Below are 23,746 nucleotides of genomic sequence, written 5' to 3' on the forward strand. Positions count from 1 at the left end.
AATCACACAACATAGATATAAGTGCTTCAGCAGTCAGCGACATTTTCCCAGTGTTAAAATAAACTTTAACTGCTCCTTGTCACTGGCCTCAACAGCTCAAGTCATTGGCAACACAAGGAACACAGGGACGGTCTAGCCGCCGCCTTCACCTCCACATCTAAGATGCTCAGCAACCGGGAAGGGGCGGGACCCCGAGGCCTGGGCACGTACTTCCGCCCCCGCGTCTTTCGCAGCCAATAGGCCTCTGGTGCCCCTCCCCTTCCGCACTGGGCAAATTGAGCCCCCACAGCGTCTTCCGGCGGGAGCTGTGCAGCTCCTTATCATGGTGAGTTGGCCTAGGGGTAATGAGGGTTTCTGTCATAGGTGATTCCTGTTATCTTTTCTCTTCCGAAGCTGACTTGAAATGCCTCAGCCTCTCAGAGGAGGGGTCGTCGGAGTTGCTGTCGGGCCCCCGAGGAGAAGCGGCTGTCGTCCAAATGGTTCCCCCCACATCCCTGGTCCCTTTCTGTTCTTCACCCCGTTCCTTTGCTTCTCGGGATCCGAGTTCCGCTCCAGGCCAAGCTTTCAGCTCCTGGAGAATTTATGGCTTCCCCTGCCGAGATTTCCTCTCTATAAAAATAAAAGCCTTTTCCGGCGTCAGCGACTACATGACCAGCAAAAGATCTGAAAACAAGTCCGCAGCAACCACGACGATTATGTGATGCTTAGAGAAGTGACAGTAACGCCAGGGGAAACAAAGTTAGGAGGAGGGTTTTATGACAGACACCCGATCCTGCAACTTGGGTTTCTTGAGTGGCAGGTAGCTTGGTATGGCAGCATGTTCCGTAAGGAACAGTGATTACACAGAGCCGAGGTGTTAATAGAGCATTTTATTACTACTTTATTTATGTTTTTGTAGAAATTAGTGAACGATCCCACTATTCGTTATAATTGTTGAGATATGATGTTTCATCACAATTTATTAGAAGAATTAGTCACTTTAGGCCTTTAAAAATCAATATATAAGTGTTGCAATTTAATCTTGTAATGTCAGATGGCAAAGTGGTGTGTGTTTCTTGAAACTGAGAAAAATTTATTGACACTTATGGGTAGCCTATGTATGATAAAGGGATTACATTTCTTAACCTAAGCTGTTCTTCCTTAAGTGGATGTGGTCGAATTTCTGTAAATTTTCTAAGTCTTTGAACAGGGAAAGTGGGTTAAAGTTTACTTTTCTTTCTTTTTTCCTAATGACCAAATAGTTTCTAGTTATGCTTTACTTCAAAACATTCACTATTGGATAGCTGAAATTATATTTCTAAAATTTGACCATGTCATGTCCTTGCTTGAAGTTTTTCCTTTTTTTTTTTTTTTTTTCTGGGCATGGTGGAACATGCCTGCCATTCTAGTTACTGGGGAGGCTGAACCAGGAGGATCACAAGTTTGAGGCCAGTCAGAGCAGTTTAGCTAGGATCCTGTCTCAAAATAAACAAGACTGGGGGTGCAGCTCAGTAGCTTGGTGGTAGAGCACTTGACTAGCATGTATGAGGCCGTGGGTTCAATCCCTAGTACTGAAGGGAAAATTTTTTTTTCCTGTAACCCTCAAGGCAGAGTTATTACTTTGGTTATTACAAAACCGTCCATAGTCAACTTCTTATCTTTTTACCTTTACAGACCCTTTTATACACACACACACACACACACACACACACACCCCTCCTTATTTCAGCCACAGTGAAAAACATGGAAAGCCTACTTTGTGCCTAATTTATATGTGGTACTTCATTTCCTGCATTGTTCTCCATCCCCAGCTCTCTATCCTTACTAACCTAACCTTTAAATATCCTTAATTTTTTCATGAACCTTTCCTTTATGACCCAGTGTCCTGAGAGCAGTTTTTCCTTTGTGCTCTTATAATTATAACTTATGCTTTTTTCTGAAATGAATAAGCAGTTTTATTACATAAAGAAAACTTCACAAAATGCATATATATCTTAAAAACCTAACTTGCCCTGAAACACTGATGAAGGGAGTGGAGGGTGAATTAAAAAGAAACTTAAAATTCAGAGGTTTTTCAGATTGTACACTTTGATTAACTTACAAATTTAAATTTGGATACCTTATGCTTTTTACCAATAGCATCTGTATCCCTTACCAGACTATATTAAAACTGTACATGTGGGACTGGGGTTGTGGCTCAGTGGTAGAGCGCTTGTCTAGCATGTGTGAGGCATTGGGTTCAGTTCTCAGCACTACATATTAAAAAAAATAAAGATCCATCGACGTCTAAAAATATTTTTTTAAAAAAACCTGTGTACTTGATTGTTCTTACCTCATAGACTGTGAGCTCATTGAGAGCAGGAACCATATGTGTCACTATGGTATTCCCAGAACTGTGTACAGTGCCCGGTCCAGAGGAAGTTTTCAATAAATATCTGTTTTTAAGTAAACTATAGCACTAAATGTTTATGCTTGAAACTTTATTATTAGTAATACAGGAAAATAATGGCATTCAAGGTTTCTGTGTATGTATATGAGAGAGAGAATTGCTAGAGATTTAACTCAGGGCCTCTCTCGTGTATATAAGGCAAGCGCTCTATCACTAAGCTACATCCCCAGTCCCTAGGTTTATCTTAAATGTTTTAGGAAAAACACTTTTATGAGTCATTCATGGATTCATATGCTTTTTTAGAAAATATAGCCATTGTCTTTAGTGGTGTTAGTAAAAATTTAACTTACAATGTACAATAACAAAATGAAAATGACCCTTTGGCTAACAATAAAAATAATAAAAGTACATAGAAAGCACTACAGTTTGGAATGATCTAGGAAGAGTTCATGGAAGAAGTGAAACATTTGTTTCTTATTCACATACTTTTCTTTCTTTTTTGTATCCAGGATTGAGTCTAGGAGCACTTAATCATGGAGCCACTTCCCAGTTATTATTTATTTTGAGACAGGGTCTAACTAAATTCTTCAGGCTGTCCTTGAACTTGTAATCCTCCTGCCTCAGTCTCCCCAGTCACTGGGATTATATGTATGCACCACCATACCCAGTCCTTATTCATATACTCTGAATCTAATATGTATCTCATTTAGGTGAGGAAATAGGTGAACTGTGACAGGGTTAGTAGAGTTTGGATTACACAAGTCTCACCTTTTCACTTTGCAGTGATCAAGAGTAGGCCAGTTTAGCTAGAGTTGAGAATTTCTAACTGGAATAAGAAATAAGACTAGAAAGAAACAGGCTAAATTATTGAAAACAAGTCAAGATTTCAGTTTGTGAAATTTGGAGTTTATTCTCATAGCAACGGAGAACCAATATAATTTTGGAAAGAATGATATAACTGTTAGTATTTTTGTTTCATTTTTAATGTGAGTATGGTATCAAAAGTGGACATCTGTCTTTTAAAAATCTTGTTGAATTTCTTAACCTGAAACTTAAAGTAATAAGCAAAATGGATTGAAGTCAAACAGAAGATTTTCAAGGAAAACAATATTAAGCAACATTTATTATCTTCGGACCAAAATATTCCACACATAATTCTTGCACAATGTATTTGTTAACATTAACATTTATTAACATCTCAAATGAAAATAGCATATTGTACCTATCAAACTGAATTAGCTTAGCAGGGCCTTTGATTTACAGAAACACGAGTTACTTTTTTTTTTTTTTTTTTTTTTAATTTTGGTGGTTCTGGGGATTGTACACAGGGTCTTGTGCATGCTAGGGAAGCACTGTACCATTGAGTGACCACCACTGCCCCCAGCTGTTTTTTTTTTTTAATATTTATTTTTAGTTGTAGATGAACACAATACATTTATTCCAAACATTTAGTTTTATGTGGTGCTGAGGATAGAACCCAGGGCCCTGCGCATGCTAGATGAGCGCTCTACCACTGAGCCACAACCCCAGCCCCCCCCCAGCTGTTTTTAAAAATTTGAGACAGGGTCTTATTAAGTTACTGAGGCTGGCCTTGAACTTGCAATCCTCCTACTTCAGCCTCCTAAATTGCTGGGATTATGTGCATGTGCCACTGCACCCAGATAAATACTAGTCTTTATTTGGATAACAAAATTAGTAACACTTCTAGTGTTTATTTTTACTTTTCAAAATGTTTTACTTTATTATTCTACTGCTTTTTATTTTTTAAATTTTTAAAATATTTTTATTCTACTTATTGTACATGACAGTAGGATGCATTTCAATTCATCATACACAAATGGAGTGCAACATTTCAATTCTCAGATTGTATTCTACTGCTTTTAATTATGACAGATTTCAAACACACACAAAAGTAAAGAGACTGTTAATGAGCCCTATGTACCCATATCTTGGCATCAACAATTATTGACATCCTATTGATATTTTTCTTATACCATACTTTTATGCTTTGCCCATTCTCTGACAGGAAGTCTCAGCATAATGTAACTAATGCATGTCTAAGCTTTGAAGAATGGGACACACCTTCCTTCTTTTTTTTTTTTTAATCTGCTTAGTTATACATGACAGTAGAATGCATTTTGACACATTGTACACAAATGGAGCACAACTTCTGGCTGTACATGGTGCAGAGTCACACCAATAGTGTAATCATACATGTATATAGGGTAATAATGTCAGTCTCATTCCAAAGTCTTTCCCATCCCAGCACTTGCCCACACTCCCCTCTGCACAATCCAAAGTTCCATCATTCTTCCCTACCTCTCCCCACATTATGGATCAGCATCTGCTTATCAGAGAAAATATTCGGCCTTTGGTTTTTGGGGATTGGCTTATTTCGCTTAGCATGATATTTTCCAGCTCCATCCATTTACCCATAAATGCCATAATTTAAGGCAGAGCAATATTCCATTGTGTATGTACCACATTTTTTTTAAAATTTTTAATATTTATTTTTTAGTTTTTGGCGGACACAACATCTTTGTATGTGGTGCTGAGGATCGAACCCGGGCCGCATGCATGCCAGGCGAGCGCGCTACCACTTGAGCCACATCCCCAGCCCACCACATTTTCTTTATCCATTCATCTGTTGAAGGGCACCTTCATAGTTTAGCTGTTGTGAATTGAGCTGCTATAAACATTGATATGACAGCATCACTGTAGTATGCTAATTTTAAGTCCTTTGGGTATAAACCAAGGAGTGGGATAACTGGGTCAAATGGTGATTCCATTCCAAATTTTCTGTGGAATCTACATACTGATTCCCACCAATTTGCAGTCCTACCAGCAATGAGGGGACATGCCTTCTTATAACTACTGAGATGTTTTCTTAACTATGTAAGAAAATCATTCCTGTGTTTGAATTGAATCTGAAAGTTTTTCAGTTTTAATCTGTTAATAACCCAGTTCCAGTGTTTTCTGGAGCTTAAATAGTTGAGTGAAACTGGCCAACTTAGTGAGGTTGAAGTGTTCTGTGGTTGTTAGAATGAGTGTGGCGTTTACCATCAAGGAAAGTATTTTTTTTTTAAATACAAATACTTAAGTTGTGACACATAGCAATCAAATTATTATAAATTGGGCTGTTGATATTGCTTAGTTGGAGTGCTGGCCTCACATGAATAAAGCCTTGGATTCAATCCCAGCACCACAAAAAAAATATTATAAATTATGAAGGTCTTTGACTTAAAAGTAGCTGTAGACTTTTGCTTTTGGAAACCTATGCTAGACAAATTAACAGGGCCATGCCATATTTTCAGTATAAAAAGGTTTAAGTATTTTTAATGGAATAGTTAATGATCACATATCTTTTGGCATTGTTCCCATTATTTCCATTAAATATTATAACTTCATTTAACTGTAGCACACAACTAAAATACCCCTTTTGGTCTTCCTCAGAGACATAAATTAGGTTTCTGCCTCTGTCCTATACCACATCCTCAACTCCAAGATGATGAAATTATAATCCATATTTTCTTCAGGCATGCTTTTGTATTTTAATTTTTAAATAACAAATCAGAATAAAGAATAGTAAGGATGCAACATTTCCTTCATTGGAATACATTTTTGAATAGCTCATATTTTCTCTCACTGCTATTAGATACTGCCTTTATCATAAGTTATTTTCTCATCTGTATTTGAACCCTTGGTATTGGAAATCAAACGCCAGGGCACTCAACCACTGAACTATACCACCAGCCCTTTGCAGTCTGCATTTTGCTAAGTTGCTGACACTGGCCTAGAACTTGAAGTTCTTCTGCCTCGTCCTCCTAAATTGCTGGGATTACAGATGTTCTCTACCATGCCTCACCTGAACGTTCCCTTAAAAGCTTTCCCACATGGTTTCCTAAACTTGGGCCAAAAATCTCCTCAAATTGTCACTTGGTCTGTCTCTCTGGTAACCCTACTGCCCGCCCTTTTCAGTGCTAGCCTCGTGCTGTATACTGGTAGAGATCATGGATACTAGCTAGGGTGTCAGATGCTTTTGACTGAATGCCTAAGGGGTTTTACTATAATAGCTGCCAGAACTTTCATATGTTTAGGTTTGATTAGGTTAATTGTAATATTTTCTTTCTAGTGGGGCTATTTGGAAATTTCCATTTCCCCTTTCCTTTTCTAAGAGTAATCTAGAGCTAAAATGCCTAAATTTGAAACCCTACCAAGATACTAGCTTTGTGACTTTAGACAACTTACCAAATGTAAAAATTGTTTCTACCACACAGGATTGTTGTGAGTATTAAATTGATAAATACATGTAAAGGGTCTAGAATAAGTGCTTTGTCATGTGGAGTACTCAATAAATGTTAGTTGTTGTTATTAGTACTATAACATCACAGGAACTAGGAAGAACATTAGATGCTTAAGTGCTGATATTATTTTTGTTTGTTTTGTTTTAAAGGGGACAATTCATCTCTTTCGAAAACCGCAAAGATCTTTTTTTGGCAAGTTATTACAGGAATTTAGACTTGTAGCAGCTGACCGAAGGGTAAGTTATCTCCTAACCCCAACTTTACTATAAAACAACATTACAACATCTAAAAATGGTAATTTTTAAGGCAAATAGAAATCACTTTTGGCCCCACCATATTGTTCTCATTTTTCCATGTTGGATAAGTATTTTTTTTAATTACAGTTATTTTTTTTAAATATTTTATTAGTTGTCAATGGATCTTTACTTTATTTGTTTACATGTGGTGTTGAGAATCAAACCCAGTGCCTCATATATGCTAGGCAAGCGCTCTACCACTGAGCTACAATACTCAGCCTGAGTTACATGATCTTTGGTGGGAGGAAGCAAGGCATTAGTTAAAGTTTTTATTGTAATTCTAAAGAATTTTAAATAAATTTTGTTTTCTTTTATGGATTCCTTTTGTCTTTAATATTTTTTAAAAATTGAATGTAATCTAAAGCCAAGTTTTCTCATTCATAACAGGAAAATTAATGAGGCAAGAAACTGTGTCATGCTTTGAGACTATAAATAAAAAGATATAATTTCTCTCTTACTTGATCATATGTAGATCTTCTGTTTTTCATTCTTCTCAATATTAAATTATAAGCTCTTTGAGGCCAGTGACTACGTCTGTTTTGCTCACCTTTTTATAGATACACAGAATAAGCACTCAATAAATGTTAATGAGCTTTAAAGCCAGTTTCCATGGAACACAGTAATAAAGAGTACCAGGAATAGTGCCCTTGAATTGTGAACTAGACTAGAAGCTTCTTTTTTTGTTATTCATCATTATATCTCCTATTCCTAAAAATTTGAAATATAGTCAGAACTCAATAAATCTAGCATTTGGAAATATTATCATCCCCTGAATGTTAGATTTAAAGAGCCAATTATAGAGAATTCATCTGTTTGTTAAATATATATTTCATTTAGCATGATCTCTCAGAACAGATAGATATAGCACTGTAATACTGATAGAAAGCAGCTATATTATATAAGTAAAGAGACATTCTTTACCCATGCATTTTTTTAAAAAAAATTTTTGTAGTTGTAGATGGATAGAATGCCTTTATTTTATTTGTATATGATGCTAAGGATCAAACCCAGGGCCTCGCACATACTAGGCAAGCGCTCTGCCACTGAGCTATAGCCTCAGTCCTAACCATGCACTTTTTTGAAGTACAATAAACCATAGAACAGGTAATAGGAACAAAACCAAAAAATAATATTTCCTCCTTATATTCAGATTTAGTTGTCTGAGGTCAACTGTGAAAGTATTAAATGGAAAATTCCAGAAATAAATAATCCATAAGTTTTCAATTGTGTGTCATTCTGAGTAGCATAGCAGAATCTTACACTCTCCTACTTTGTCCCTTGTGGGACATGAGTCATGGCTTTGTCCAGTTTATACTACCCACCTGTTATCACTTATTAGCTGCCTTGATTATCAGATCAACTGTCACAACATTGCTATCATAATGCTTGTGTTGAAATAATGCTAAAGTACAACAGTGATGCTGGCAATTTGGATATGCCAAAGTATAGTACTTTCTTTAAATGGAAGTTGCTAATTCTCATCTTTTTTTTTAAATATTTTTTTAGTTGTTGATGGACCTTTATTTTTTATTTGTTTGTATGTGGTGCTAAGAATCGAACCCAATGCCTCATGCATGCTAGGGAAGTGCGCTACTGCTGAGCCATGACCCCAGCCCTAATTCTCATTTTTTTTTTTTTTTAAAGAGAGAGAGAGAGAGGGAAGAGAGAGAGAGAGAGAGAGAGAGAGAGAGAGAGAATTTTAATATTTATTTTTTAGTTATTGGCAGACACAACATCTTTGTATGTGGTGCTGAGGATCAAACCCGGGCCACACGCATGCCAGGCAAGCACGCTACCACTTGAGCCACATCCCCAGCCCCAAATAATTCTCATCTTAATAAAGAAAAATTATATACTGAGGCTGCTAAGATACACAGTACAATAAAATATTTTCACACTCAACATAATTTTTAGTATGGTATATTATGAAAATTGTTCATTTTAATTATTATTGTTATTTTTATATTCTGCTTAATTTTTAAGTAAACTTGTAGGTATATACATATAGAACAAAACATAGTGTATAGTTTATACAGGGTTCTGTCCACAGTTTCAGTCATCTACTGGGATCTGGGACCATATCACCTACAGATAATACGGGGACTATTACATAGGAACACTTGAACTGTACATATATTCTCTATGAAAATTTAAATCTTAAGAAATACCTTGGTTCATCTCTTCATTGCTCATAAATGTTGGTTCACATTTTAAGATCCATCTCAGTTCCTTACCACCTATCACTCTCTTTTGGTGGTACTAGGGATTGACCCCAAGGCCTGAACATGCTAAGCAAGTACTCTACCACTGAGCTACATATTCAGTCCTTTTTATTTTATTTTATTTTGTTTATTTTTTCAGACACATGGACTTAAACTTCTGTTTCTTCTCTCTCAACCTCCCAAGTATCTGGAATTGCAGACATGTGCCACCACATCCTGCTTCAGTTCCTTACTTCTTCATCATGAATAATCAATCTCGCCTTTGGTCACTCCCAGGAGTCCACTGCTGTGGTCATATAGAAACCTTATCACTCATAAGAACTGTATCCTATTGTCTCAATTTCAAGAATTTCACCCAGCAGTCACCAGCACCTATCTTTCCAGTTTATTCTTATTACCCAAACTCTAGTCATTCTGCAATTTTACTATGACCTTCAATTTATTGACTTTACCAAATCGTCACTGTTTTTCACCTCCCTTATCCTCATTCACTTCCTTATCCAGGGTATTCTGTGCTCCATCATTATCATATTCTGTGCCCTTAACTGCTTTGTGCCCCATTCTATCATATTTCCTAGAAAATTCTAACGTGTACCTACATCTAAACTACTGAATCTAACCTGAGAGAAATGAAAACTCTGCTTACTTGTGTCACTGTGAATTCGTGATCAAACAGGCTATTATTAGTAATGCTTATGCTAATAATTCCTTAGTTCATTCAGTTTCCCACTTTCCTAGGTGACTAGTTCATACCATTTCTTTCTTTTCTAATCTGAAACTTTCAAAACCACCGTTATCTTCCTTTTGCCTGTTTATCTTGTGTTTTTTTAAATATATTTTTAGTTGTTGATGGATCTTTATTTTATTCACTTATTTATATGTGGTGGTGATAATTGAACCCAGTCCCTCACAAATGAGAGGCAAGCGCTATACTACTGAGCCACAACTCCAGCTCCCTTGCTTCTTTTTTTTTTTAACTAAAGGAAAAGAAGTGATCTAGCTTGAGTGACAAACAATAAACAAATATATTAAGGTCAGATAGTGATAAGTACTAGGAAGAAAGAAAGTGCTGTGAATGGTGGCACACACCTGTAAACCAAGCCACTCAGGAGGTTGAGCAGAAAGAACACAAGTTCAAGGCCAGTCTGAGTGAATTAGAGAGACCCTGTTTCAAAAACATAATAATAAGGGCTGGAGTTGTGGCTCAGTGGTAAAGCACTTGCCTAGCATGTGTAAGGCCCTGGATTCGATTCTAAGCACCAAATATAAATAAATGAATAAAATAAAGGTCCATCAACATATAAAAATAATACTACTAACAAAATGGGTTGGGGATGGAACTCAGTGTTAGAGTGCTAGCATGTGCAAAGACCTGGGTTCATAAAGTAGGATAAGAAGATAAGTAATAGAAGATATGGAAAGGTTTATCTTCCAGATAGAGTGGTCAGAAAAGACCCTTTTGGTAAACTGACATGTGGACAGAAATCGGAATAAGGCAAAAGCAATAAGCATGCAAATATCTGGAAGAGAAAATGGGAACTGCAATGCAAATATCCTGGGGCAGAAGAGGCTTGGATGAGGATAGCTAGAGCAGAGTGAGTGAGAGGGAATCTGGAACGGCATCAAGTATGTTTTTCTTTTTTTTAATTTTTTTTTTTTTTAACTGATCCATTCTTAGTTCCTAGAATAGTGTGTGGCACAAAATAGATAATGAGACCTGAGGCTGTAGCTCAGTGGCAGAGTGTTTGCCTAGCACGTGTGAGGCGCTGGGTTCGATCCTCAGCACCACATAAAAATAAATGAATAAATAAAGGCATGCTGTCCATCTTGAAAAAAAAAAAGGATAATGAGATATTTGTTGGGTGGATAAATAGTTTGATCCAGCAACAGAGTACAGAGTGTCATTTTTCAAAGTACATTCTTTTTTAACTTTTTTTTCCCTAAGACTGGGAATTGAGCTCAGGGGCATTCTACAACTAAACTACACCCCAGCCCTTTAATTTTTTATTCGAGACAGGAGTCATGCTGAGTTATTGAGTGCCTTGCTGTGTTGCTAAGGCTGGCCTAAAACTTATTATCTTCTTCCCTTAAGTCTCCCAGCTGTCTGAAATTACAGGCATGCACCATCATGCCCAGCTTTAGTGTACATTATCCTCTTTTCCTGATTGTTCTTGAATCCCTATTTTGACTAGACTCCAGGTCTGATCATTTCATTAAAGTCTTTACTAGCTTTAGAGTCTTTTGCCTCATATCACTTCTTAAAATGCAAACATCCCTACCTCACCTGCATCCCTGCTTCCCTGCTTCTGTTCTTTTTTTCTTTTATTAAAGAGAGAGAGAGAGAGAGAGAGAGAGAGAATTTTAATATTTATTTTTTAGTTTTTGGCAATCACAACATCTTTTGTTTGTATGTGGTGCTGAGGATGGAACCCGGGCTGCACGCATGCCAGGCGAGCGAGCTACTGCTTGAGCCACATCCCCAGCCCTCAGAGAGATTGTTCTTTTCTAAACCTATACTTTTCCATCTGAATTCTAAGACCATCCTGTCCCACAACACACTTGACCTTTACAGCTAAATCTCTTTAATTTCAATACCTCCAAACAAAGGGCTTTTTATTAATTTCTTTGCCCTCTACTTGGAAATAAGCATTGGTTTCCCTACTTTGTATGAAGTATGGTAGGACAAAAGTTGAAAACACTTCACTTGATCTCTTCTTTCTTTACTTTTGGAATACAGTCCTCCTTCCTCTGAGTCCTGTTTTCAGGGCATAGTTCAGGGCCTCCCTGTTGTGTGAACTTCTGAACCATTGTAATTTTTCCTTTTTGCAGTCCTGTTTCATATAAGTTATTTGGGAAATTATCAAGCATTGCCTTTTTAAAAAATTACTTCCCATTTTCCTATAATTTCCAAAGTATATAAAAGTTTCCAGATTAGTATAAGGCACGCCATTATTCCCTTTTTTTAGATTTACCAGTCGTTTTCATTGCCCCATTTGCTTTATCATTGTATATATAGATTTATAGAGACAAAAATGATATACATTTACATGCATAGTTTTCTCAATTATTTGAGAGTTTCTGTGCCAGAATATATTTTCTCTTGAAAAATTCCCCTTTAGGAATTATTCCTTTAGATTTGTATATGATAATAATATAACAATTTTGTTGATGATAATTTTTGTGTAGAAAATGTAACATGAACTTTTTGAAGGAAGTTATGCTTGTTCTTTTGAATATCAGAGTATGAATTACAGCAACATGAACAAACCCAGTGAAATTATTACCACTGTACAAATCAAAGATTTTCCTTTCCACAGTCCTGGAAGATACTACTCTTTGGTGCAATTAACTTGATATGTACTGGCTTCCTGCTTATGTGGTGCAGTTCTACTAATAGTATAGGTATGTCATCGTCATTATTTTTATGGAGTTAGTTTAATTTTTATTTTTATGATTTTAAATAAAGGTGCATTTTCCTTAACATAGAATATGTTCTTCTGAAATGTATATAACTCAATGATTTAAATGAAAGAATACATTTTCCTTTGTTTTTTTAAAAATTTATTTTTTAGTTTTAGGTGGACACGATATCTTTATTTTTATGTGGTGATGAGGATCAAACCTAGTGCCTCATGCATGCTAGGCAGGCACTCTACCACTGAGCCTCAACCCAACCCCAGCCCCCTTTTTTTTTTTTAATGTCTTTAAAAACAGACCTGTGAACCATAAAGTTTTGTTGACATATTAGGAAATTATCTGTTTGTTTGTTTTTTATGGTACCAGGGATTGAATCCAGGAGCACTTAACCACTGAGTTACATCCCCAGCTCTTTTTATTTTTCATTTTGAGACAGGGTCTTGCTAAATTGCTTAGGCTGGTTTTGAACTGCAATCCTCCTGCCTTAGCCTCCCAGTTTGCTGGGATTACAGGCATGCCCAACCATCCCTTGATAGGACATTATCATTTTCAATGAGCTGTTAGTTTTAAAAAAACACCTTTCAATCTGGATATTTGTGAAATAGAGTTCTTTTTAGGATAATATATTAAAACCTTACATAATTTATAAGTAAGATTTTGAGGTTTGTTGACATTTCCTTAAAAATGAAATTCTGTAATTTTTTCTTATGTCTTGATCTCTGATGTTTTGATGCATCATTGTTTTCTTCATGCTATTTAAAAGATACATTTAAAATAGTACTGAAATGACAAAAGTAGGCAGAAAAATGGTGACGTGACTATGAGTATTTGGTGATTGATTTGTTCCAATGCAGAAATCTGGTTCTGAAATGAGCTTTTGTGCTCACCAACCTTGGTTACATGTATTAATCAGATTTACTACGTAATTTCCTATTGGAAATATATATATATATATATATATATGTATATATACATATATATATATATATTTTTTTTTTTTTTTAATATATGAGGGTTGCTAGTGACTACAGGCTTTTTTTTTTGTAATAGATAATCATTGATAAACAATTTTGGTGACTTTCTGTATTTTCTTAAGCATTAATTAAATAACATGTTAATTGGGTTTTTTTGTTGTTTTACAGCTTTAACTGCCTATACTTACCTGACCATTTTTGATCTTTTTAGGTAAGTTTTTTAAAACATCTCCTTAATGTTTTATAGCCAAAAATTGCTGCACTGAATATATGAAGAAGTTTTCTTTGCTTAAAGGAAAGTAATTTACTAAATAAGTAAAATTATCAATGTAGACCATATGTACAAATTAATATTAAAGAATTATAACAGAAGAAAATATTTCATTGACTTACTAATTGAAAAGATAAATATCCAGTCATAAACATAAACTTACACATTCTATGTGAAGAAAACTTTAAAATGATTCTGCTTTCAAAAAAAAAAAAAGACCAGAAAAAATAAACCATATACTTATAAAAATTCTCCCTAAATTAATTAAACCAGTTAAGCATATTCAAGTGATTATTGTAGTCCCTCCTTATTTATGGATTCTCTTTCTGCAGTTTCAGTTATCCATGACAACTGTAGTCCAGAAATATTAAATGGAAAATTCCAGAAATAAAAATTCATAAGTTTTAAATTGCGTATCTTTCTAGGTAGTGTGTTGAAATCTGGCACCATCCCATTGTATCCAACCCATGATATGAATCATCCCTTTCTCCAGTGTGTCCATACTATAGAAACATCTCAGCAACTTAGCAATTGAGTCATTTAGGAGTTGTCTCAGTTATCAGATCAACTATCTATTGCAGTATGCCAGTACTGTTTTCAAGTAATACTTACATAGTAGCATAACCCTGTGTTACAATGCCCTCATCATTCACCTCACTTCATCTCATGATATAGGCATTGTATCATCTCACATCATCATTACAAGAAACAGAAGGTACAGTACAATAAGATATTTGCCACATTCACATAAATTTTATTATAGTACATTATTATGATTCTATTTTATTATTATATCTCTTACTAAACTTAATTTATAAATTAAACTTTTAAAAAATATATTTTTATTAGTTGTTGATGGACCTTTATTTTATTTACTTATTTATATATGGTACTGAGAATTGAACCCAGTGCTTCACACATGCTGCATAGCAAGCATTCTACCACTGAGCCACAACCCCAGCCCCTATAAATTAAACTTTATTATAGGTTTGTACCTATAGAAAAAATCAGAATATATGCAGCACAGGGTTCAATGCTATTCACAGTTTGGGGCATACACTAGGCATCTTGGAACTTAGCCTCCCCGCCCCCCACCCCTTTTTGAAATTCTAGGTAGCAAATATTACCGCAGAGAACAACCTGAGAAAATATTTCTCGGACAAAAAAACTAATGTTGCTGATATACTTAAAGGGCTTACCAGTTTAGTAGAATAAAGAAAACAAAACATTTAAACACAGAGTTCACAAAAGGAAAGAAGTATAACTGGCTCTTATGAAAAGTTGCTCACTATACGGTGTACTATACTCATTTATTTACATTTTTATAAATATTCATGGGAAGGGTAAACAAGAAACTGATACTTACTAGGGGGAAGACTTAGTTGCAGAGGCACAAGTTTAGAATCTAAATAGCCAGGCATGGTGGCACATACTTCTAATTCTAGCAATTTAGCAAGATTGTATGTCAGAAAAAAAAAAATTTTAGTAAGTTGCCTTTTTAAATTTTTTTTTTTTTACTTGTAGATGGACACAATGGCTTTGTTTATTTATTTTTATGTGGTGCTGAGGACCGAACCCATTGCCTCACACATGCAAGGCAAGTGCTCTACCACTGAACTACAGCCCCAGCCCCCTTATGTCAAAAATTCTTAAAAGCTCTGGCAATGTAGCTCAGAGGTAGAAACACTACTGGGTTCAATGCCCAGTACCACTAAATAAATAAATAAAGCAAGCAAGCTAGGCATGGTGGCACATGTCTAAAACATCAGAGATCAAGACACAAGAAAAAATTACAGAATTTCATTTTTAAGGAAATGTCAACAAACCTCAAAAATCTTACTTATAAATTATGTAAGGTTTTAATATATTATCCTAAATAAATAAATAAAGCAAGCAAGGTAGGCATAGTGGCACATGCCTGTGGTTGCAGTGGCTCAGGAGGCTGAGGCAGGAGGATTCCTGAGTTTAAAGCCAGCCTTAGCAACTTAGTGAGGTCCTAAGAAACTCAGTGAGATCCTGTCTCTAAATAAAATCTGAAAATGGGCTAGGATGTGGCTCAGTAGTTAAGTACCCCTAAGTTCAATCCTCAGTACAGAGATAATAAAAATAATAAAGTAAATAGAAAGGACTTGGGATGTAATCCAGCAGTAGAGTACTCTGTTAAATTCTCAGTACCACAAAAAAAAAAAAAATTATATATATATATATATATGGCTGGGGATATAGCTCAGTTGGTTGAGTGCTTGCCTAGCATGTTACACAAGGCCCTGAGTTTAAAAATTATATATATATATATGGCTGGGGATATAGCTCAGTTGGTTGAGTGCTTGCCTAGCATGTTACACAAGGCTCCCCAGTGCTATCAAAGGGGGGAAAAAAAAAAAAAAAAAAAAAAATATATATATATATATATATAATAACACAGCTCAAAATATTATTTAGAATAATACTGTTACCAGGTATAGTGATAATAATAAGTAGTAATAGTAATAAATAGTAAAATAAAATGATAACATCTCCTAACTCTTTGCATTTAATTTGTAGAGGTTTTTTTGTTGGGGGCAGTACTGGGTGTTGAACGCAGGGGCACTTTACCACTCAGCCACATCCCCAGGCTTTTTTTTTTTTTTTTTTTTTTTTTGAGACAGGGTCTCTCTTAAGTTGCTTAGGCTTTGCTAAATTGCTGAAGCTGGCCTTGAACTTGCAATCCTCCTGCCTCACCCTCCTAAATTGCAGGGATTACAGGCATGTGCCAGTGCATCCAGTGAGTTTTTTTTCTTTAGCAGTCTATAATCTGCCATGTGATTCAATTATCAATATATAGTGTTTGAGACAAAAAGAGGTGTGATTTAGGTTTATTTAGATCTTCACTAGTCTCAGACACACAAAATAAAGAATTTCTGATTTTAGAGTATTAAATGTAAATAAAAGTTATTGTTTTATATAGGAATATAGACATTTTAATAGAGCACATTAATACCATGATGATGTTATTAAACTATAGAGATTATTGAGAATTGATATATACATATAAGTAAAATTAAACATTGAATGATTTATCAATGAATAGGTATTGATTTAGTAGATATTTATAGTAATAGGAAATAAAGTAGATCAGTATTGCTATATTTCATCAAATCTTAGATCTGAACAATTATGACACATAATTATGAGACATAATTATTTTATATATCCTTAAGAAAAAGAAAAAGGCTTCCAGTTCAACTGAGTGAGGTATCATAAATTCTAAGACTTACCCTGATTTCAGGATTATTAAAATTTTTAAATTGTTTCTTAAAATTACTGAATTGTAGGAAAGGTGTCAGAAATTTTCATTCACTTTTTAAAGGTAAAATTTTCAAAAATCAATATTCAGAAACACACAATGAATTTTTTAGGTTTCTATTATTGAGGATTTTCATCTGCATTTACCAGTAGCACAAAAACCATCTATCCATTCAGAATTAAACATTTTCATTATAACTTCAGTGTAAATACCAAATTCTTGTACTTAATTGAATTTGAAATGAAGTTAGCCTACTATAAAAACTTTGATGATGAATGTGAAGTACACTCGGGGAGTTAGCCAGGACCCTTTTGGTTGTAAGCATCAGATTCCCACTGAAGCTCTCTCAGGAGTGTTAGGGGCATTGCATGGAATCTGAGGACAGAAGTTTTGCTGGGTTCAGAGAACAGAGCTCTGGATAATCTAACTTGTCCTCTCCATCTTTCATCTCTGGTTTTCTTTGCTGGACTCCTTTGAACTACTTTTTTTCCTATAGATCTTATTTCCCTGCTCCAAAGTTCAGGAATAGAAATATAACTGTTAGCTTGGCATGGTGGCACAAGACTATAATCCCAGCAGCTCGGAGGCTGAGGCAGAAGTATTGTGAGTTCAAAGCCAGTCTCAGCAAAATCAAGGCACTAAGCAACTCAGTGAGACCCTGTCTCTAAATAAAATACAAAATTGGTTGGGGATGTGGCTCAGTGGTCGAGTGCTCCTGAGTTCAATCCAAAGTACCCCCAAAAAAATAAAGAAAGAAAGAAATACAAATTTTGCTCCCAACTTTTACACTTGCATTTCGATTGTACAAGAAGCAGCCATATTAAGCCTAGAATGTTGCATTTCCAATTTCAGAGTTTTCTAGAGCAGGATTTTAATCGAACTTAGGTCAGGTGCCTACTTTTGGAAGAGTCAGCTGTGGCCTGGGAGCAGGGTCATGTAAGAACATTACAAGTTCCCATTGTATGGGTGGGAAAAGAAATGAGAGACAGTTGATAACAGAGAAGTAAGGAATCATTATATTCCTTACAGAGATAGTCTGTTGACTATCTGCTTAATGAAACCTTTTATGTTTTCCATATGAGGATTATAAAATACTTAGACATAGATGCTTTCAAGATCCATATGATAGAAGTGTTATTATGTCTTTATATTAATCGGGAAACTAAACCTGCTTAATTAGATATACAACAGATATTGGTGACCTGAATTTCACACTGCAGAAAGTAGTTTTGTAGTGAATTTCCACTGTACTTAGAAAAATAAATATAATTTTATTCCATCTAGATGTTATTAATATTTACTTTAAATTTTGATAAAAATTAAACAGCTTATCAATGTTAAAATGTATATGCTACAATGAAATATATTATCATTATTATTGTTGTATCTTTTTAAAATTGTTCTTGGCTTTGGAAACCATTTAGGGCAAACAACATTGTGTAAAGAAAACATGGGTTTAAGTTCTGTTTAACTTAACAGTGAATTAGAACTTTATTCAGTTTTTTCACATGTTAAAACTCATCATTTAGGTATACCATGTACTAGGATTATAAATTATTAGATTATAGCAATTGTCATTACATTATAAATTATTAGAATAATTTATTATTAATTTAATCTATGCCAGAATTGATCACTTTCAGCAGCTTAGGAAAAAATTCATTTCTGTGTGTTCTCCTCCAGTGTTCTAATGCTAAATTTTGTCTTTTTATTCAGTTTAATAACATGTTTAATAAGTTACTGGGTAATGGTGAGGAAACCTAGCCCTGTCTATTCATTTGGGTAAGTTCAAATTATTCTATTTTCTGCTATAAAATAATAATGTACTAAATAAATGTACTTGTATTTATGGAAAATAAATGCTACCTATTTACTGATATGGTGACCAAATAGTGAAAGTAGATAGAAAAGTGTCCTCTAAGAGGATTCTAGGAAAGAAACATGAATATTTAAAATATAGATCTTATTAAAATAAAATGTTCACATTTAGATCTTTATATTTTAAAAAAATATTAATATAAAATAATCACATTAAGTTTTCTAATAATTTGAGAATCTCTTATTTTAGAGAAAGTATGAAGGGAAAAAATGTATGAAGGATTTAAATGTAAATGTAACTTCTAGACGTTTAAGTAAATGTGATATGTATTAATATGCATTGGTGAAGATGGAATTTTATTTGATCAATCACATACTTGGAGTATTATCTGTATTTAATGATACCCTAAAATCTAGTTCTCCAGCCTTAGAACTCCCTGGAGTTGGTAGTTCTGACAGTTTCACTTGGATGTCTAGTTGGTGTCTTAAACTCAGCATAGAGCTGGGTGCAGTTGGGCACACCTGTACTCCCAGCAACTCAGGAGGCTGAGGCAAGAGGATTGCAAGTTCAAACCCAGCCTCAGCAACTTAGTGAGCCCCTAAGCAACTCAGCAAGACCCTGTCTCTAATAAAATATGAAAAGGGCTAAAGATGTGGCTCAGTAGTTAAGCACCCCTGGGTTGAATCCCTGGTATCAAAAAAAAAAGCAAAAGCAAAAAAAAAAAAGAAAGAAAGAAAGAAAGAAATTTAGGAAAGAATTCTCAGTTTCTTCCCAAAACATTCCTCTATAGTTTTTTCCATCTCAGTAAATGCCACCAGCACTCATTTCCTCAAACAAAAACTTTAAGATTTTTTTCTTTCTTATTACCCACATCTGTCCCTCAGCAGGTTATGTCAAGATAACCCACAAACATACCCAGAATTAACTCTCATAACCATTTCTGTGTCCACTGCTATCATCCCAGACCAAGCTACCTTCCTTTCGTGCCTTAACTAATGTCTGGCATCCTAACTCGTTCCCCATGCTTCTGAGCTTGCCTCAATAATATTTCATTCTCCATAAAGCAATTAGAAGGTTTAAATCTTACTCTCACTCTCCTACTTAGAACTATCTAATTCTTTTCCATCATACACAGAATTATATCTTCATTCTTTTCCCTAATTTACAAAAACCTTACATGAGCTGGCTTCTGCCTACTTCTCTTCAACTTACCATTCTGAAGCCCTGTATACCACACTGACTTATTTTGTGTTATTTGAACACAAGTAACTCATTCTTGTGTTAGACCTTGGTTCAAGCTGTAGCAAGATGCTCTTTACCTGATCTTTGTAAGACTGGCTCCATCTTTTTTTTTTTTTCCTTTTGGTAGTAATGGGGATGCTGTACCTTAGCAGCCCAGTGGTGCTCTACCACTGAGCTACATCCCCAGCCCTTTTTTTAAAAAAATTATTTATTTGTTCTAATTTGTTATACATGACAGCAGAATGCATTTCAATTCATTGTATATAAATGGTTGTACACATTTTCATTTTCTCTGGTTCTACACAAAGTAGAGTCATACCATTCGTGTCTTCTTACATCTACCTAGGGTCTTGATGTCCATGTCATTCCACCATCTTTCCTACCCCCGTGTACCCTTCCTTCCCCTTCCTCTCCTTTGCCCTATCCAAAATTCCTCCATTTATCCCATGCTCTCCCCAACACCTCATTACGTATCAGCATCCACTTATCAGAGAACACATCCAGTGCTCGTTTTTTTGGGATTGGCTTACTTTACTTAGCATGATATTCTCCAACTCCATGCTTTACCTGCAAATGCCATGATTTTATTCTCTTTTAATGCTGAGTAATATTCCATTGTGTGTGTGTGTGTGTGTGTGTGTGTGTGTGTGTTACAGTTTCCTTATCCATTCATCTATTGAAGGGTATCTAGGTTGCTTCCACAATTTAGCTATTTTAAATTGTGCTGCTATAAACATTGATGTGGATGCATCACTGTTATGCTGTTTTTAAGTTCTTTGGGTGTAAACTGAGGAGTGGGATAGCTGGGTCAAATGGTGGTTCCATTCCAGGTTTTCTGTGGAATCTCCATACTGCTTTCCAGATTGGTTACACCAATTTGCAGTCCCACAAGCAATGTAAGAGTGTGCCTTTTCCCCCACATCCTTGCCAACACTTATTGTTGCTTTCATTCTTTTTTTTTTTTAAATTGATTTTATTTTTTTTAAATACACGACAATGGAATGCATTATAATTCTTGTTACACATATACAGCACAGTTTTTTATATCTTTGTATATAAAGTTTGTTCACGCCAATTCATGTCTTTATACATGTACTTTTTTTTCCATTACAATTCTTATTACACATATATACCACAATGTTTCATATCTCTGTTTGTATATAAACTAGGCTGACACCCTTATATTCTTAATAACTGCCATTCTGACTGGAGTGAGATGAAATCTTAGAGTAGTTTTGATTTGCACTTCTGTAATTGCTGGAGATGTTGAACATTTTTTCATATATTTGTTGATTGATTGTATATCTTCTGAGAAGTGTCCGTTCAATTCCTTAGCCCATTTATTGATTGGGTTATTTGGTTTTTTGGTATTAAGTTTTTTGATTTCTTTATAAATTCTGGAGATTTGTGCTCGATCTGATGTGCATGTGATAAAAATTTGCTCCTATTCTGTAGGCTTTCTATTCACGTTACTGATTTTTTTGTTGTTGTTGTTGAGAAGAAGCTTTTCAGTTTGAATCCATCCCAAGCCCTTTTTCATTTTGATTTTGATACAGGATTGAATTTGTGATCCTCCTACCTCAGCTTCTTGAGTTGCTGAGATTACAGGGATGCGCCAAAGCACAGAGAACTGTCTCCATCTTGTAATTCAGATCACAAATTATCATAAGTGATTGGATGACACAATCTCAAATAGCCACCTAGTTAGCCTTGTGTCACATCAGACTACTGTAATTCTCAGTACAGAATTTATCAAATAAATTATTTGTTTTTCTTTCTCCCTCTTTAAATTATAAGTTTCATAGAAATAGGGACCCTATCTTGTTTCCTCATATCCTTGTGCACTTTGATGAATTTCAATAAATAAATACAACTGTAAAGCTTCTATCTAAATCATTATATAAAATAATGCAAGTTCTCCCAAATTCTCTGAAAATCATACCCTGTCAAAATTATACAAATTTTTTCTTTTTTTAACATTTTTTATTTGTTCTTTTTAGTTGTACATGACAGTAGAATGTATTTTGACATATCACACATACATGGATTATAACTCCTTATTCTTGTGGTTGTACATGATGTGGAGTTACCCTGAATATATTATGAACATAGGAAAGTTATGTCCAATTCATTCTGCTGTCATTCTCATTCCCATCCCCACTCACTTTCCCCCATTCCACACCCCCTAATCTGGTGAATTTCCACTCTCACCCCCATTGTGAGTCAGCATTCTCATATCAGAGGGAACATTTGGCCTTTGATTTTTTGGGATTGGCTTATTACACTTAACATGATGGCCTCCAGTTTCATCCATTTACTAGAAAATGCCATAATTTCATTCGTATGCCAAAAATGTACAACTTTCTGATTTTTGTCATTACAGATTAATTTTGCATATTGCTAAACATCATATAGATGGCATCTCACATAATAGTAGTTCATTCTTATTCATTGCTCTAACATTTCATTGTATTAATATATGACAGGTTAACTATTGAAAGGCATTAGGGTGATTTTCAGCTTTCAGCTATTATAAATAAAATTACAAACAAACATACTTGGACATTTCTTTTGGTAAACCTATGTACTCATTTTATGTTGAGTATGTATCTTTCAAATTAGTCAAGATTGCATATGCTCATTATTAAAAGATAATTTTCCAGAATAGTTTCACCAATTTTTACTTCCATTGGCTGTGTTTTAAGTATTTCACTAACAGTTGTCATTTTGTTTAAGGCCACTTTGGCATATGCAATGGTATTGCATTGTGGTTTTAAATTATTTCCTGATGATTGAGTATGTTTTAATATGTCTATTAATCATTCAGATTTCTTCTTCTGTGAAATGTTAGCTAAAGTCTTTTAACTGTTTTGCCTTTTTCTTATTGAACTATAAGAGTCAATCTACTTTATTTTTAAATATCTTCTTTCATAATAGTTTTTTATCATAAATGTAATTTTTAAAATCTCAATGATGAGTTCAGTTTGTCGTTTTTTTTTTTTTTTCTTTTCTTTTGTGGTTAGTACATTTCATGTACTTGTTCAGAAATCCTGACCTTCCTCAAGGTCAAAGATACTCTGCTCTGCTATCAGGTAGAGAAGTCTTATTGTTGTTGTTGTTTTCAGTATTTTTTTTTTTTTTTTAGTTATCAGTAGGTCTTCATTTTATTTACTAATATGCAGTACTGAGAATCAAACCCAGCGCTTCACACATGCTAGGCAAGCACTCTGCCACTAAGCCACAACCCTAGCCAGAGAAGTCTTATTGTTTGACCTGTCATATTTAAGCTTATAGTCTAACTGGTGTTGATTTTTGAGTATGCTATGAGGCAGGGGTCAAGGCATGTTTGTTTTTATATAGATATTCAATTGATGCATCCCTTTTTAATAAAGGAAAACACCTTTACTTCTGTGTGCTTCTTTTTCATAAATCAGTTGACTGTATATGTATGGGTCTATTTCTGGATTCTCTTTCCCACACTATGTTAATTCTATAACTTTAAAGTAGGTCTTGATATGTGGTAGTATACATCTTGCAATTTTGTTCT

At 34.8% G+C, this 23,746-nt stretch overlaps 1 protein-coding gene across 4 annotated transcripts in view; it reads left to right on the top strand.

The window, feature by feature from the left end:
* Positions 1-270: 270 nt before the first annotated feature.
* Slc30a6 (solute carrier family 30 member 6) overlaps positions 271-23,746 on the top strand; it is a 42,888-nt gene continuing 19,412 nt past the window's right edge. For 2 of the 4 annotated variants that reach the window (XM_076832568.1, XM_076832569.1), the window contains exons 1-5: positions 271-325; positions 6,822-6,908; positions 12,508-12,592; positions 13,750-13,792; positions 18,855-18,920. In XM_076832568.1, coding sequence (XP_076688683.1) covers positions 323-325; positions 6,822-6,908; positions 12,508-12,592; positions 13,750-13,792; positions 18,855-18,920 — 284 coding nt within the window. In that variant the 5' untranslated portion in view covers positions 271-322. Of the gene's footprint in view, positions 326-6,821; positions 6,909-9,329; positions 9,482-12,507; positions 12,593-13,749; positions 13,793-18,854; positions 18,921-23,746 lie in introns of those variants that run through there. The other 2 variants (XM_076832570.1, XM_076832571.1) reach the window with 2 other exon arrangements.

This window comes from Callospermophilus lateralis, chromosome 14 (genome assembly GCF_048772815.1).
Source record: "Callospermophilus lateralis isolate mCalLat2 chromosome 14, mCalLat2.hap1, whole genome shotgun sequence".
NCBI classification, from domain to species: domain Eukaryota; kingdom Metazoa; phylum Chordata; class Mammalia; order Rodentia; family Sciuridae; genus Callospermophilus; species Callospermophilus lateralis.